Consider the following 18,512-nt stretch of genomic DNA (forward strand, 5'->3'; position numbering starts at 1 on the left):
ACTAAAATTCTGCATATTAATTTAATACCCATTTCCTTTTGCTTCCAAGAGTTGAAACTCTTTCACTGAGTGAATTTTCAAAAAAAAAAGTCTCTGGTTAGTTTGTGGCATGAAATTTTACAAGGAGAAAAAAATATATTATGGTCTTACTTAAATTTGTATAACACATGAATGACACCCAATTTCTTCATTTAGATTTACACATTTTATTTGAATGAAATATTATTTACAAATTTTATTTACTAAATCTAACATATAGAAAATAAATAAAGTGAAAAATACAATCTATTTTTTGTTCCTTAATCTTCTTATTGTTAAATTCGCATTGTTGTTCAAAGGTTCTTCCCATGCTTGTGGAATAGCCATCATGCAGTTTTTGATAATGAGACTCTCATCGGAAAGTTAATTTTCATTTGGTGATCATTAGGAATTTATTAATGTAGTAAACTCAAGGGTTGCATATTTATTTTTTTGAAACCAATAAATATACGTCTGAACATTATTAAAAGCACAGAATCTTTCATTATGTTTCCAAAAGCATTTAAAAGTAGACCTCATGTTTTCACGTTTTGGGCATCTAATTTCATTTAAATCAAGAACAGGCCTCCCTATTAACCTTGTTAATGTTTATGATTTTTCTCTTCCTTTGGTGAGTACAATTTGATATTTGCATGTTGATTCTATCATCCAGTTTCTTAGTTTGTCCAGAGATAGTGAACCAATTTCCCACTTCAGCTGATGGTTATATTTTATTAACCAAGTATTGTTTTTTAACTCTTTCAGGTAATTCTTTCCAACTACAACTTGATTTTGTCAATGCATATCTTACAATAATTCCATCAGAAATAAAAATTTCTTTAGGAAATAAATTTGAGGTCTTATTCAAAAGAAATTTTATTGAAAAGAAATTAGCGATCGTTAGGAATTTATTACTGTAGTAAAATCAAGGGTTGCATATTTATTTTTTTGAAACCAATACATATACTTGTTGACCTTTTCACTTCCGTCACCTAATGATATTTTTTTCCCATCCTAACAAATTCATATGAGAGTGAGATATAGTTACATGGTCGAACATGAAAAACACTTTTTGAGGATAAAATACTTAACATAATAAGGACAAATAATATAGAATATCGAGCCACAGTGATAAGATTTGCACTATGATATCTCAAAGTAAGATAATCTCCCATCAACATCATATCCAACAGCATGTAGAAACATGTCTGTGAATCATCTGTGCAAAAGTTTCATTTTGGAAGGAATAGTAGGGGTTTAGGGTCAGGTAAAATGTACTATAAGGAAAAACAGCATATCAAGTGTCTTTGCAGTTATGGCAATTCATTCATCCCGTGCAGTTATCGTATCATGTTGTAGTGTTTTGTATCCAAGAAAGTAAAGTAAAATAATGGGTGAGCCACAAACGTTATTGAAATTTTCTTTCTTTAGGAAAATAGCACAAGACAAAACTCTTCACATAGCTCTAAAAGGATGGAAACCGATTATTATTTTAGAAGACACATGCATTGTGATGTATTCATCCAGGTTCATTTGGGAAAAGTTATGCAGGAAGTGATCTGATATCCTCAGCAACTTCAAAGAAGAGTTTGCTACAAAATGGACCTTGGTGAGTGTTCTATTCGGAAATGCTGAGATGGGGAACTAATACTTGATGATACAGGAGCTGATGGAAGTAAAGTTTTTTCTATCAGTTGAGAAGAAGCTGAGAGATTGTCACCAAAAATGTATGACATTGATAATCATTCACTATTTTTGGAAACTGAATTACCAGCTGTTCGTATTATGAGAAAAATTTTTGCTAATCATTTAATTCATCAATGGTAAAATTAGACTTTCAAGATTTTATCCAATTCTATAAAAATTCTTTATTTTGGGACATTTATGAACATGTTACAAAAACTGTTTGTGTATATTTGGTGACAAAAGAATACACAGAATGTTTAGGGAGCCATGATGTCATTTCCAGACTGACACAATATCAAATGTATAGAAGTGTGGTACCATGGTATTTGATTTAAAAACTGTTTTACATGACCAGCAATTTTGATGAAATGTAACCAACAAACAGTGAGTGACAAAAATTTAATTCATTGAACTCATTGTAAAATGTTATGAGTCTAAACTAAATATTGTGAAATATTTTAGGTAATTACATGTTTCAAATTTTTCTCTGTGAATATACTTGTAAATCATATTTCAGCAAAATAAAATATGCATTTGTAAACGTAAATCAAGAAAGATATGTGCTTTTGTTGTTGTGTTTTTCCACAGTGAATTTTTTACTCAGTAATTCTGATTAGAACTTGATATTTAAATCCACAACTTTATACCTTAATGCAATTCTGTTTAATTATTTTAAAAAAATCACTACTGTGTAATTAATGGCAGTAATGGGAGGAAAAGTGAAGTAAACTGATATCCATATATTGATTATTTTAGAAATTGTCTAATGCTACCTATTGACATTATTTGAGTTATTTGAAAACAGTTTGCTCACATAATCCAAAATCCGAGCTGCCAGAATTTGGTTGTTTTACAGAGAGATAGCAGATAATTAACCCAAAACACGACTTAAACTCTTAAAGTTTGGTATAGAAAAAAGATTTGTTTTCTCCAGATAACACATATACAAATTATTACCTTTCCCCACACAAAGTAAGATAAAAAAACACACCAACAGTATATCCAGCAGTATGTGAAAGCATGTCAAGTCATCTATGCAAAAGGTTTTGTTTTGTATGCCTTGACTGTTCCTTCATTTTTGAAGGAACAGTCAAGGCATATAGTAAGAGTTAAACAGTACTATTAGAAAAAACTATACAGTCGAGTTCCTTTGGACTTAAGGTAATCACTCATCAACTGCAGCTGCTGTTTTGTGTTTGGTAATGTAAATATAATGGGTGAGCGACAAAATTCTTTGAATGTTTCTTTGTGAACAGTTCTAATTATTTAGAATTTTGTAACAGAAAGTTAACCTAAAATATAAGATGAGAGCTAATAATAATAATAATAATAATAAATAACAATTTATTTGTAGTGCAATATGAAATAATCTAAGAAGAAAAATGAAGGAAAATGGTTATGAAAAATCGACAGTGGGTGAAAAATACAAATATTCACTTATCATTGGAATAACTGATTATCAATTTCTTTTCAATAAATTTCAAATTTATTTCCTAAAGAAATTTGTATTTCTGATGGAATTAATGTGAGATATGCATTAAGAAAATCACCTTGTAGTTGGAAAAATTACCTGAAAGTGTTAAAAAACAATTCTTGGTTAATAAAATATAACCATCAGCTGAAGTGAGAAATTGGTTCACTATTTCTGCACAAATTTAGAAATTGGATTAGAGAATCAACATGCAAATATCAAATAGTACTTACCAAAGGAAGAGAAAAATCAAACACATTAACAAGGTTAATAGGGAGGCCTGTTCTTGATTTAAATGAAATTGGATGCCCAAAACATAACGAAATATTCTGTGCTTTTAATAATTCTCAGAAGTATATGTATTGGTTTCAAAAAAATAAACATGGAACCCTTAATTTTACTACAGTAATAAATTCCCAATGATCACCAAATGAAAACTAACTTTCAGATGAGAGTCACATTGCAAAAACCCAAATGATGGCAATTCCACAAGAATGGAAAGTACCTTTGAACAACAATGCAAATTTAACAATAGGAAGATTAAGGAACAAAAAAAAAGATTGTATTTTTTACTTTATTTATTTTCTGTATGTTAGGTTCAGTAAATAAAATCTGTAAATAATATTTCATTCAAATAAAATGTGTAAATCTAAATGAAGAAATTGGGTGTCATTCATGTGTTACAGAAATTTTAGTAAGACCATAATATATTTTTTCTCCTTTTAAAATTTCATGCCACAAACTAACCAGAGACTTTTTAATTGAAAATCTACTCAGTGAAACTGTGTCAAATCTTGGAAGCAAAAGGAAATGGGTACTAAATTAATAGGCAGAATTTTAGTGGAGAATATTTTACCTGAAAAGTGACTATTTATTATATATGTAGATCCCTCCAATAGACCAGAAAAAATAATCTTACTTAAAGTATGACTGTTAGAATTTGGTTATTTACAAAGGGACATTAGATATTTTAACCCAACAAGTTACTAAACTCTTAAAAATTTGTTGTATAAATAAAAAGGTATGGTAGCATGCAGATAACAAGTCAATCAACTTGCATATATCAAAAATAATCGCCATTGGATGAGAAATATCGAAAAACATTAACGAACTTAATAGCCAAACCCGTTCTTCATTTAAATGATACCAAATGATGAAAACAATATGTGCATGAATTTCAAAACTTCGAAAGGATGATGAATTTCTTGTTTGTTGTGATCATAAATATTTGTATTGGAAAGAATATCTAATATAATAATTGTGTTAATATATATATAAATAACCCTACTGTGAAGCAAATTTTGGGTTGAGAGAATAACACTCAACAGGGACTAACAGAAATGAGTTTTTACATATTTGAACTATGTATCAACCATAGTTTAACTTGTTTTGAAATGTCACATGGAGAAAAATCACATGAATTACACGTAAGCACCAGTGGCAAATCATAGACTATGAACATTAGTGCAAATGTTAAATCAGAAGAATAAGAAAAAAATATTGTCTTTTTCACTTTATTTAATTTCTGTATGCTAGATTCAGTAAATACAATTTGTTAATAATATTACAGTCAAATAAATGGTAACATAGAAATTAACAAAGTATATATATTACAGAGCTGGAATTCATTTTAAATAAATTTCAGTTTCCTAGCTACACAAAACGTAATTAAACAAACAAGCCATCTACTTGAAAACAATAAGTGTATAAAATCCTTAATCAGGAATGAATAATTTTACGATATGTGTCATAAGAATTTTACAGTAGAAAAACAGTCATACTTCCCCAAACAGATAATACCGCGCAAAACATGAAAGGGAGAATATGAGTCATGAAAAAGATGATGTTTGGATTGTCATGTGGGAAGTATTATCAAACCCTCAAGTAAGACCAGGAGAATTCCAATCCCCACAAGTCAAAAGTTTGCAAGTAAACACAACAATTACCAATCGCTGGCAGATATATTAGTCTCATATTTTAATAATCTCATATTTTAGACTTATAGGGATGTCACTTTTGAATATGTCTCTCATTTTCCCATACATCATCCATCCAAGGTGAATTCTTCGTTCAATCTCTTTTCTTTGGCATTCCTCAAAGGATAACAATTGGCCAAAATATACATATGAAGTAACTTGTTCTATTTCATGGTTTTCAACTTTGATAGTTCTATGGCTTATGTATTTATTCATAATTTTTTTTTGTTTTTTCTCTATTTATTTTTAATGCAATTTCTCTGCAGGCTTCGTTTAGCTGATTTAGCCTTTCTTCCAGATCTTCAAGATTATCTGCTATCAGGACAATATCATCTGCAAATTTCAGATGATGCAGCCTTTCTCCATTTATGTTTATTCCTTTTGTTTCCCAATCAAGGCTTCTAATGACTTCCTGTAGTGCAGCTTTAAATAATTTGGGAGATATGGCATCACCTTGCCAGATGCCTTTTTTCTATTGGGAACTTTTCACTGTTGTTATATAATTTAATTACAGAAGTTGCATTATTGTAAATATGTTTTGGTGTTTCAATATATGGTTTCTCAGTACCTTGGGTTTCAAGTCCTTTTAGTGTTGCAGATGTTTTAACTGAATCAAATGCTTTTTCATAGCATACTTTCATAGTCTATATAGGGCAGATATAAGGGTTTATTGTATTCAATTGATTTTTCAATGAGCTGTCTTAATGTGTGAATATAGTACAAAGTATTGTAATTCTTACTAAATCCAGCTTGTTCACAGGATTGCATTCCCTCTAGTTTAGATTTTGTTCTATTATTTATATTTGTGCAAACTTTATATAGTGGAGAGTAGGCTTATAGGTCTGTAATTTTTAATTTCTTCCTTATTGCCCTTTTTAAAAATTAATATTAGAAGTGAATTGTTCCAATCTTTTGGAATTTTTCTCTGTTTAAGCATTTATTGAGGAGTTTACTCAACTGTCTGATGACAGGGCATCCTCCCAGTTTTAAGAAGTCTACCATAATTCCATCTTCTCCTGGGGGCTTTCCATTCTTCATTTCCTGCAATGCCATTTCCACTTCACCTTGTAAGATCTCAGGGGCATCATGTTCTTCCTCACTTGAGTAATGCATAGATGATTCTTGGATGGCCCAGTCTTTGTCTTCATGGAGTTCAGTATAAAATTCCTGAATTCTTTTGATTATTGCATATCCATTTTGTATCAGTTCACCATTTTTTCTTCTTACAGCAGATATTTCTTTTGTTCCAACTGATAATGTTCATCTTAGGCCCTTCATATTACTACTATTTTCTATTGTTTAAGGCCAAATATCTCCTCATGAATGAATGAATGAGTGATATTAGCATATTATTAAATTATTCAGAAAAGCTCAAAACTCTGCTCCTGCTAGACTCTAATCTATTCTAAGAATTCCCACCCTTTACCAGGAAAGAAATACTCCAAAATGTATTGGAAAATAAGTACACCCATCTATAGACAACCAAACACAAAACATGATGACAATGATGGATGTGTCTTATCTTGGGAAAATTCCAAGATATCTTACTCAAAAACATCGCCCACAATTTCATAGCCAAACCAAACCACCATGTGATATCACAGAGAGACATATGTTCCCTAGAAATTTCCAAACACATAATGTCACGATTCTTATCTCTAAATATCACCCACAAAGTTTTAAGCGAACCAAACATACCACATCATATTCCTGACAGACACGGGCCCCAGCGAAATTCCAACCATTCCAAACTCTATAATAACACACACCCATGTCATGATTCCTTATTTTATCTTGATCTTGATCTTGTCAGAAGTGCACCACCAATCATGACACGAATCCTTTTCTCTAATCATCACCCATCCATATGCAAACAAAATATATAACGTGACGTCACTGACATATATGCCCCCACGGAAATTCCAAACATTACAAACTCATGACGTCATGCACAATGACATCATCAAATGAACAACCAATCATGTCACGATTCCTTATCTTATCTTGATCTTGACCTTGTCACTAGTGACCGGTATACTACTAGTATGCTAAAGAAAATAATATTTTCTTTAACATATTATTACTATTACTGTCAACATTACTGTATAATAATATTGCTATCAATAGAAAATAAAAGGATAATAATTATCCACTTCACAATCCTGTAGGTTTTTTTTTGAAAAATATTTTCCTAATTTGAATAAAGATAAAGAATATGATTGGATAATAACACCATTTGATCCTTCTCTACAATTTAGCAATCTTCCATGGTCAACCCAAGAAGAACTAATTGATATGAGAGGGGATTCAACCCTCGAATCAGAATTTGTTAACAGTGATTTATCCGAATTTTGGATTTGACGAGAAAAAGAATGTCCTTCATTAGCAAATGCAGCCTTAAATATGCTAATTCCTTTCGCATCTACATACCTTTGTGAAACAGCATTTTTGACGTTATTGGTAATTACAAATAAACACAGATCCTGCTTCTCAATGGAAGCACTGGAAAGAAATCTAAGAAATGCAGTTTCAAATATTTCACATGCTATTGACTTCTTGTGTAGCAGTATTGAAACACATAATTCTTACTTTGTTTATTACTGATAGTAATAATAAAAAATTTTTACGTTTCATGTGTTTGCAAATGCACAATAACAATATATCTATGTATATAAAAATATAAGATAATGTGCCATGTTTCATGCCATCTTACATACCATGTGTATGTAAGGTGCTAAAAATGTAATATTTGCATTTGATTTTTGCAATATTCACTGTGTATGTTTTGTTTTGAATATAAATGCAGTAAAATTTATAATAATATATGTCTGTATTACGATTTTTTTTTCGATGGGGCTGTGAAATATTTTAATTTTTCCAAAAGTATATATCCATAAGTTTGGGAAGCACTGCTCTAAAAGCTGGCACAAGTATACATTATATGAAAATAATCAAATACAAATAAGATTAAATTATGAACTATTATCTACGCGATTGATAAACTAAGAAGTCTGACAGGGATATCCCCTTTCAGCAACTCTTTTTAATATTTATCTAAATGAAATAATAATAAAATGAAATAAAACTTTCCATCAAGGTATTAAACTTTCTCCTACTGTGAACCTAAACATTCTCCTTTTTTACTAATACCAAATAATAATTACAAATTCCGAAGATAACTTACAGAAAGATATTTTAAATTTAAATGAGATAGCAAAAGATTATGAAATGATAATATCAACAGAAAAATAAAAAAACGATGGCCTTTAAAGGAATTCATTTAACTACCTAGTATGTATGATTACATATGCAAATGATAAAGATATAAACTTAAAAATTGCGAAATATTTAAAAATAACAGTTGCAAATAACTCTATATTTAAATCTAACCTAGTACAAAAACAAACCAGACTAAAAGTATACAATACATTAGCCCTACCAGTCCTATTTTATGAAAGTGAAGTCTCGACAATAAAACAAAAAGACAAACAAAGATTAACAACAGCCGAAATGAAGTTTATGAGAAAAACTGCAAAGTATACTTTATTCGATCACAAAAGAAATGAAGAAATTATGAAAGAATTAAACCATGAATCAGTAACAGAAAAAATTAAAAAATATATAAACATAAATGGATGGAATACGTTGAAAGAATGAAAACAGAAAGATTACCAAAACAAGCCTTAAATTACAAACCACTAGGAAAAAGAAAACCAGGACGTTCTCTTCAGAGATTCAACGATGACTTCTAAGGCCGGAACAGGCCAACCTAGGCCTAAATCCTTGACAAGTATGATGATGATAATGATAGTTCATGTTAGCCTTCTATTGTTTTTTTTTTGTTGTTTGTTTTTAAACCCACACGAAGCCCTATAGATCTGTGACGAAACTAGTCGGTTATCATTTTTTTTATATTATTACGGCCAAATAAATCCAATGTATTTCTCCTTATAATTGATTTTACTGGTCTCAAGTCAATATATTCATTATTAGAAGAATAATCTGTACTTCTACGTGTTAAACCGTCTGCTAACTGACAGTTTCGTTAGCAAGATCAGCTTGCTATCGAATTACATATTCAGCACCTTTTGAACACTTCCAACTGCAGTTGTTTTGGAACTTATAGCATTAATAATAACGTAGATTACCGGTACTTATTATTAATCATCTGACATATCAAGTGTGAAACTTTCATTGTTGTGCAAGGGTCCTTAGACCTTTCTTCAATGTTCATTGAAAAATGTTCGTTGCTCTTTTAACAAAGCATGTTTTACATTTGATATGTCCCACGATGCGCTTAATAAAAAGAGCAGCTGCTGTTATTTATTTTTTTTAATTTTTTATTTTTGCATATTCTCTAGTATTCTTATTTCCTTACAAAGCTGATTGTAAACAGGGAAACAAAATTTAATTTATTTTGTAAAATGAATGTATGATTAAATCCAGCAATTGTGGTTTCTGTTTATGCTTTTTGATTTCTTTTATGCACACCCAAGGAGAAAGCTGTGCACAACACTGTTGAAACCTTTCCTAAACTTAATATAATTAAATAATACATTATACCAAGTATCTAGGTAGGATGAAGTATGGTACATGGACAATTTGCGGCAATAACCTACAGGTTCAGTGCTGCGCAGTTGGAATAGATAAAAAATTAAACAAAAATAGAAATGTATTTTAGGAAGATTTCGGGTACAATAGTGTATCTTAAAGCTGAAAATGCTGGTCTTAAAATAATAATAATAATAATAATAATAATAATAATAATAATAATAATAATAATAATAATAATAATAATAATAATAATAATAATAATAATAATAAATACCGCATAGTAAAACATGCATCACACTCATCGACTTCAAACCAAAACAGGAGCTTTCTTCCACTCTGAATGGTCGTCCTTGACAGCCAAAGAAAAATTAACTTCCACTCCGACCACCTTTTCAAAGTTTTATACCGCGTCCAGTCCTATTTCTAGACAAATCGGAAGGTGTCATGAGAACTCGAGTGACCGTAATTCTAAGAAAAAGTCATGAAAGTTGACTCAAACGGCATTTTAAAGTTCGTAACTAGGTACCTGGCCAGGTATATTAATTCCTACGTCTGTAAGAAATTCCTTGACCTGTGTGAATGGACATAGGTTACATGCTATGCATTTCACAGGCTAAATGGATATAAAACTACAAAGGTACAGTAGAATTCAGTACTTGAGTGGAACAAAATCTGAAATCAATCATGGGGTGTTAATTTTTAGAGGAAGAGGTTAATCTCATCATAATATCTTTGCCATGCTGTTCATGTCCAACAAATATCCTTAACTAGTCAGACTGATATATACAATGTATATGAGTTAAAATAAATCATGCATTTTAATGAAAGAATAAAATGAATAAAACAAATGTTTTGCAAGTGATGTACTTTGGTCTAGATCTTAATTATTCTGGCATTTGAGCCATGAACGAAGGAATTTTGAGGTTTCGCAAATGGCTATGCTCTCTCTCTCTCTCTCTCTCTCTCTCTCTCACACACACACACACACACACACACACACACACACACACACACACACACACACACACACACACACACACACACACACACACACACACACACACACACACACACACACACACACACACACACACACTTTCTCTTTCAGCAACTCAGGTTTTTCCATCCTCTACACTGCGTCCAGGATACTTCTCTCAGTGCTCAGAGTACTATCTTGATTTATCGGGAGGATAGGACTGTCGTATCAGTCAAGTTTGCTGAATCTACCGAGCTTTTGATCATGTCATATATTACAGTATAGCGATAAAAAAAGGAAAAGTAGTACTGAATAACTCCAACGATATATGTTATGGAGTAAATGGGTTTATTAATGTGCATTCAGGCAAACGATATATCTCATAGCGCATGTGCTGAAAGGGAGTGTCGAAGTTCAGCACTGTTTATTTGTTTTTTCTCGCCATATTGTATAACTTAAATGAACTAGAAAGTGATGCATTCGATCGATGTCTTTTAAGTATTTAATTACTATTATGAAACCCAATGTGTTATACTTTTTCCTCTTTTATTCTAGTTTTGTTTTTCATTATATCACAATAAATTTTATTTTATTTATAGCGACCTGCGATCCGCCTTGTGAAAATGGAGGAGAGTGCACTGGAGAAAATCATTGTGTTTGCACTCCAGATTTCAGAGGAGAAGTTTGTCAATATTGTAAGCAATTTTCTTTTTACATTTCAGTTTTCATCTTCTTCTTTAGAGATTCATATTTGTGTATTTTATTCTGAATGATATTTCCACTTTGAAGTTATATTTCACAACTTAGAATTTAATTAATTAATAATTTAACTGCTCAGTGGAAGTGGCGCTTGCGTCTCTGCGCTTGGTCGCTCGAAGTCAGACTTCAGTTCAAGTCTAGTCACTGACTGGAGGAACTTTTTCTAAGCCTTTCTTCGACCGATTCCCGAGTTAGTCGATCTCTGGCATGGGCAAGTGGGTTTTTGCTCCCGGAAACTCGGGTTTTTTATCCCGTAAACTCAAGAAAATTGACCATAGTACCTACATTATTTCAGACAGTAACATATGTTGTTAGGGGTAGGTACCAAGAGATGGTAACACTTGTTTGCTAGTCTCTTCATCGGTGGCTGCTATAATTAGTGATAGACATGGGCAAGCTATCTCTGATTGGCTACTAGTGGAGATTGAACTGCCCACTCAGTCTCCAAAAGCTAGATACGGTATAAAGGCCTCGCCTACTCCCAGGAATGGAATAAAAGGCGTTAGCTGATTTTTTTTTTGATAATTTAAACCGTAATCATATATTCTGATGGGTTTGTCAGAATGGAGACCTACATTAGAGTAATGCTAAGGGAGAGTAGTCCACCCTTTCTATATAAGTTTTAAAACTCTTAATCAACCAACAGTAGTGCATTATTCGAGTAAGTACTCTATTAAGTGCAAGTAAATGACAAAGATAACTGAAATGTGCAATACTGCAACAACATTTGCTGTTGCGATAGATCAGGACAATTATGTTTGTTCGCCTTCCCTAGTAATACTGCTGTTCATTCTTAGGTGAGATACATATACATAGTGGTTGCATTTGGTGAAATGAAAAACCCATGTATTGTAGGACATATCAGTTCTAAATTGAACTTGATTGCACTGATTTAAGTTTGCGCTTCATGGTAATAGGCGTGATGTACTTCACTATGCAACAAAGTAATGTGACCAGATACCAAATGGATATCTCTTTTAGCATGGAATTCATCGCATTATAATTCAGTTAGTGCTGCATTATGGAGGAATTGATGAACCTCTCCTGAATGCATTCGTATGAGAAATGTTATTGCAATAAACGAAGCCAGTACATTTATGGATATCACTCCGTATCTGTTCTTTGAGTGCTTGAACATGCTTTAAAATTGTGCAACCAGATTGTAGGTCATGTTGCGAAAGGTATCATTGCAATTATTCAAGGACAGCTATTCGGTTACAATGCGACACCAAAGAAAGCTTTCCTAAATAATCAATTTCTAAAGACAGGTTGAAAGGGCTGGTCTATCATCGCATATCCGAGTTCATGAGATCAGACTTCTCTAGATTTCTTTTTGATGACCACTTCGTATACGATAAACATGAATTGATTGGGCTATATTAGCCGCGTTTGTAGTTAGTGCAAAGATTAATGTCTGCCGAGATTATTCATTCATAGGTTACATACTGTATAACATCTGAAAAGAGAGATTGAGATTGACTGTTGAATTGCTATATAAATCTTTACTTAATTATAAAGATATGAGAATTAAATCTGTTATTTTGATAAACACGTTTATATTTTAAACCAAGTAGTAAAAGTGAAATAGTTTTACACTGTTAAAGCCGATATAATCTGTAATGATTATTTATATTTAACTTTTAACTCTGCTGTGTTTCAAAATGATATACTCTCCAAATGACATTCAAAAAATGAAATTCTTTTTCACTAGTTCAATAGTTATAGATGTATAGCTCGATGTATTTAATTGATGAAAATCCTTTTGCAACATTTAAGCAGATTAAACAGGGTTAAAGAAAACGACATCAGGTTTCTTGTGCTCACTGGAAATAATTCACTCGACATCTGACGATGTAGAGAGCAGAGACCATCTGTTTGCCGATGTTCAAGTGTTAGGGCTTGGAGAGTGCTGTTTTTTGGGAGATTAAAGGTCCCAGAGTATTTATCTATTGTAAGATTGCACATATAGAGTATAAGTTTGAATCAGATTAAGTGCTCTTTTCTGAGTAGAGTAACATCCAGTGAATTTACTTTATTTTTATTAATTTATTTTTTCCTTGAATCGCTCTAATTCTCAGTGCACGTTTAATGAATCAGGAAAAGTGATCTGAAATCACACAATTTTCATTATACAGTAATATCGCGCCTTACGATGATCTGCTCATACGATGCTGTTTGCATATGACCAATGTCCATATATAGATGTCGTATTCTCTCATGAGATGCGATGCTGCATCGAATCAACTGATGGGCAGTATTCATGAACTCGGTTTATTTACGAGTTTGATGCTCACCACATCTGTGTTGAGGTGTTTTGCTGTGTATTATAAACTTTTCATAACTATTCTTTCTATCACTTGATTTTATTGTTGTTAATAATGACAGATAAAATTCAAAGTAAGGTTGATATTGCTCCACTGAAAACATGTGTAAATCTGTAACCTTACATTACATACTAGAATAAATTATTAAATTTAGTGACGTGGTGTATTGAACACTGAGATAGGCTGCAAGCTAAACCTACTTCGCACTAGTGTTGTTACAGTTGTTAAAAAGAAAATATAGCTTTAAGTGAAGTGAAAGGTGTTATACTAGTTAATACTACAGTTATCCGTAAACGTGACAATCGTACTGCTGAAATGGAAAAATCTTTTAATAGTGTTAGATTGATGACCAAATAAGCCAGCATTCCATTCGCTGGCTTATTTGTTTCCCTCAGATATCCGCGTACCCCTTCTTAAATTTACACTATTACCAAGTAACTTAATTAATTAAAAAATAATAAAGTCACTAATTAATTAAAATTAATTAATATATTAAACTTAATTACAATTAACAAATTAATTTAAAATATTAATTACAATTAAATATCTATTTTATTTGAATTTATATGTTCATGTAAACAAAAAATATGATTTATTTTTAAATTTTGGTTCTCCAGAGATGTCAGAGGACACACTCATCAATTTCATTTGATCCAGATGCAATATCAATGTTTTCTTGTTGCTTACAGCTACTTGCAATATTGCTCTCTTTTTGTGGTTTTATAAATCCCATATTTAACCAATGATCTATATGTAAGAATTTGAAAGCTAAAAAAATACTGTATGTACATGAATATAACTCTAACTTTTTTCCCAAAATTAAAGCTAAAAAATCGTGTTGCGAGATACGTGCAGGAATTTTTGGACACTAGAGTTTTCAGAAAGAAACTGAAAATGGTGCGACTTACCAAGAAGCTCTTAGTCGCTATCACTACTTTTGGCATCGAGAACAGTTTCTTTGTGTGCACCGTCAAAGTCATCTACCCAAATAGCGTCATAGTAGTAGTAGGGAAGGCACTAGTGACCAGATCAAGATCATGATAAGATAAGGAATCGTGACGTGATTGATTGATGACGTCATTGCGTGTGACGTCATAGGTATGGAATGTTTGGAATTTCCCTGTGGGTATATGTGTCAATGGCTTCAGTTCTTGTGTTTTGGTTCGCGTATGGGTTTATGGGTGATGGTTGAGATAAGGATTCGTTTTGTGATTGGTGGACACTTCTGACCAGATGAAGATCAAGATAAGATAAGGAATCGTGACGTGAATGTTTGTTGTTATCAGATGTAGATAAGTGACGTAATTTGTTAGTTGTAAATAAGTGACGTTATTGTTTTGAATGGAAAAGGGAGATATATTAGAGATAAGGAATCGTGTCGTGATTGGTGGGACACTTCTGACCAGATCAAGATCAAGATAAGATAAGGAATCCTGATGTGAATGTTTGGAATTTCGCTGGGGCCCCTCGTCTGTCGGGGACATCACGTGGTGTGTTTGGTGATATTTAGAGATAAGAATCGTGACATTATGCGTTTGGAAATTTCTGAGGAACATATGTCTCTCTGTGATATCACATGGTTTTTTGGTTTGGCTATGGAATTGTGGGCGATGTTTTTGAGATAAGATATCTTGGAATTTTCCCAGGGTGACACATATCCGTCATTGTCGTCATGTTTTGTTTGGTTGTCTAATGATGGGTGTACTAATTTCCAATAGATTATGGGACATTTCTTTCCTTTTAACGGTTGGGAATTCTTAGAGTAGAGTCGTTATGGCGGCAGTGTTTCGAGCTTTTCTGAATAATTAATTATATACTGCTGTCACTTAATCACACACACTTTTTTCTTTTCTTTTTTCCATAGCTCATCTGTATTTTCTTCTATATTCATATTCTAATCAAGTTCATATTTTATTCATAATTCATCCGAATATTTTGATTCGTCTAAATTAAGATCTTAAAGTTCAATAAATAAATAAATAAACAAATCGTGTGTGTGTTCACAGTTATTTCAAAACTGTTCTTACTTAAACATACATAACACATCAAAGACACTCTTCTTTTAAGTTTACATATTTATTTCACAGATATTATTTACAATGCAATATGCAGAAATAGGAGTTTACAAATATCACCAATGCAAATGGTGCTTTTCTTGGCGTAACATTTCTTTGATGAGGCAATTTTAATTGCCTGATTTTGATACTACTTCCCAAATGATTATGGCAATTTCTGCGGTCACTAATATTACCAGTACTGCTATAAAAGCAAGTATCTTGCACTTTTGCGATGGTTCTTGATTTTCACCTGCAAAGAAAAAAAAATTATGATAGTAATGGAAAAGTTAGCAGATTACTATAATCCTAATACAGTAGTTAGTTTTGGAAGTGTCAAAGCTTTACAGAAACAGAAATTTGTCACATGAAACCGTGAAAAGTTGGTTAGCAACACAACCTACTTATGTGAGACATAAACCCATTAAAAGAAAGTTTAAACGCAATCAAATCAAAATCCCGACACTTTTACACACTTTTCAATGTGATTTGGTAGTTATGCCATCCCTTGAAAAAGAGAATGGGGGTGCGTGTTTCATTCTTGTATGGATTGATGGTTTTTCCCGATTTGCGTGGGTTCGAACACTGAAGAAGAAATCAGCAGACGATGTTGTTAATGCTTTCGAGTCTATTTTTAAAGAGGAAGTGCCATGTTACATAAATACTGATCAAGGAAAAGAGTTTTGCAACAAGAAAGTTCGTACAATGTTTAAAAACCATAATATTGATTTCTACACGACCAGGAGTGAAATGAAAGTACCCATTACAGAAAGATTTATCAGAATATTGAAAACAAAGATCTACTAATGGATGACGTATAATGAAGTAAAAGTTATACGAAAGTTTTGCCGAACCCTTGTACATACTTATAACCTCACACCACACCACACTATCGATATGGCTCCTTCGCAAGTTAACTTTCACAACGAGGATCGTGTTTGGAAATATATGTACGGAACCCAAGAGGAGACTACCAAACCAAAATTTCAAGTAGATGATAGTGTGGTTTTAAGTGATGATACCCACATATTTAGAAAAGGGTATTTCTATGAGGTTCATAGAAAGTTCCCTCCACTATCTCTCCGTCCCGACTGCGAACTCTATATACTACAGGGTTTCTATTAATAACCTGAGCAATAGCGAACAATTCTCGTGTCCAGAGAGTTCACAGTCGGGACGGAGAGATAGTGGAGGGAACTTTCTATGAACCTCAGCTGCAAAAGGCTAATATACCCAATGAATTTCCAGAAGACGTGTATCTAATCGAACAAGTGCTTAAGCAGCACAAACAGAAAGGAAAGCTTCGGTATTTGTTAAGTGGCTCGGTTATCTCTCATCGTATAATTCTTGGGTTCGTAGCGAAGATGTTTTATTTAACCCTTCCCAGTAATGCCAGTATGAAAATGTTTCCTACAAACATGCAAACGAAATTTCAAGTGGAATTACCAAACGAGGTCAGACTTAAAGGTAAATGGGAAGTTGCTCCTGCCGAAATTCATCTTCCGGGAGAATTTAATAACATAGATTCCGGTTACGATGAGTTTCATATGATACGTGCAATTGGAGGAGGAGTCAACAATATCGACAACAACAACAACAACATCACAGGAAATAAAGTTTTCGAAAAGTCTAAAGAAGAATTTTACAAAGTGTACAAGATTCCCCATGGCAGTTACAATTCACCCTCTGTTCTTCAAGCAGTGTTTGATGTGAGTTATGTGATTACTGGAAAAAAGAACCCAAACAACACCATTTCTCTGACAGTTCCAAAAGATTGCAACCTGTTGTTTCCAAAGGAGGCCTCGGGTTTGGGCCTTCTACTGGGTTTTAATCAGATTGGTGTTAAACTGAAAAGTACAATCACATGGAAATATCCAATTGATATAAAGAGGGGTGTAGCCGCATATTTTGTTTATTCTGATTTAATCCAAGAACAGATAGTTGGTGATACATGTGCACCATTGTTACGAGTTGTTCAGTGCAGCACTAAGTGTTCCTTCGTTTTTGCTCAACCTGATTATTATCCGTTACGAAAACCAACATTTCAGTCAATTAGCAGTGAAATTTGTTCTGACAGCGGCGAGTTGTTCCACTTTCGTGGTGCCAAGACAATAGTTAAATTACAGTTCCGACAAGTGAAGGATGACTGATTATCTCAGATATTACACATTGCAAGCAGGTGTGGCACAAATGTTTAGGGGCCCCCCCAATACAGAGTGGGTACGGATTAGGTAGCATTTTCAGAAGTGCTTTCTGCTTTCTAAGTCCACCTTTAAAACCTGCAGCTCAATTTGTCGGTCGTCAAGCCTTAAAAGCCGGTCTGCATATGATAGGAGATGTATTGGAAGGGGTATCTGTACGCCGAGCCTTTATGAACAGAGCATCAGAAGCTGGGAAAACCATTGCTAAAAAGGCTCAGAGTCAATTACTTCAGAGAGGTCAAGGAAGCAAGAAGAAAAAAAAGGAATACCTAAAAGCGCAAGTGAGATGACATCTTTTGCTGATGATATTATGTCAGAGTTAGATCTTTTTTCACACCCTCGTGTCAACATGTGTATGGAAAGAAGTTCTTATGTCACTTATCAACCAATATCCAATACTGACAGTGGAGGTCCTGTGGAGTTTTTCCTACCAGGTACATCTGAAGAATACTTGGATTTGGGAAAATCATACCTACGTGTTCGTGTGCGCATC

The 18,512-nt window shown here is 32.8% G+C and overlaps 1 protein-coding gene across 4 annotated transcripts in view; it reads left to right on the forward strand.

The window, feature by feature from the left end:
* Nucleotides 1–18,512, forward strand: part of LOC150094462 (hemocytin-like) — a 2,636,009-nt gene that overhangs the window by 111,092 nt on the left and 2,506,405 nt on the right. For all 4 annotated transcript variants that reach the window (XM_090412206.1, XM_090412207.1, XM_090412208.1 and 1 more), the window contains exon 5: nt 11,281–11,376. In XM_090412206.1, coding sequence (XP_090268332.1) covers nt 11,281–11,376 — 96 coding nt within the window. The remainder of the gene's footprint in view (nt 1–11,280; nt 11,377–18,512) is intronic.

This window comes from Typopeltis vanoorti, chromosome 22, assembly GCF_054136105.1.
Source record: "Typopeltis vanoorti isolate ZY-2024b chromosome 22, IOZ_Tvanoo_1.0, whole genome shotgun sequence".
Lineage (NCBI taxonomy): Eukaryota > Metazoa > Arthropoda > Arachnida > Uropygi > Thelyphonidae > Typopeltis > Typopeltis vanoorti.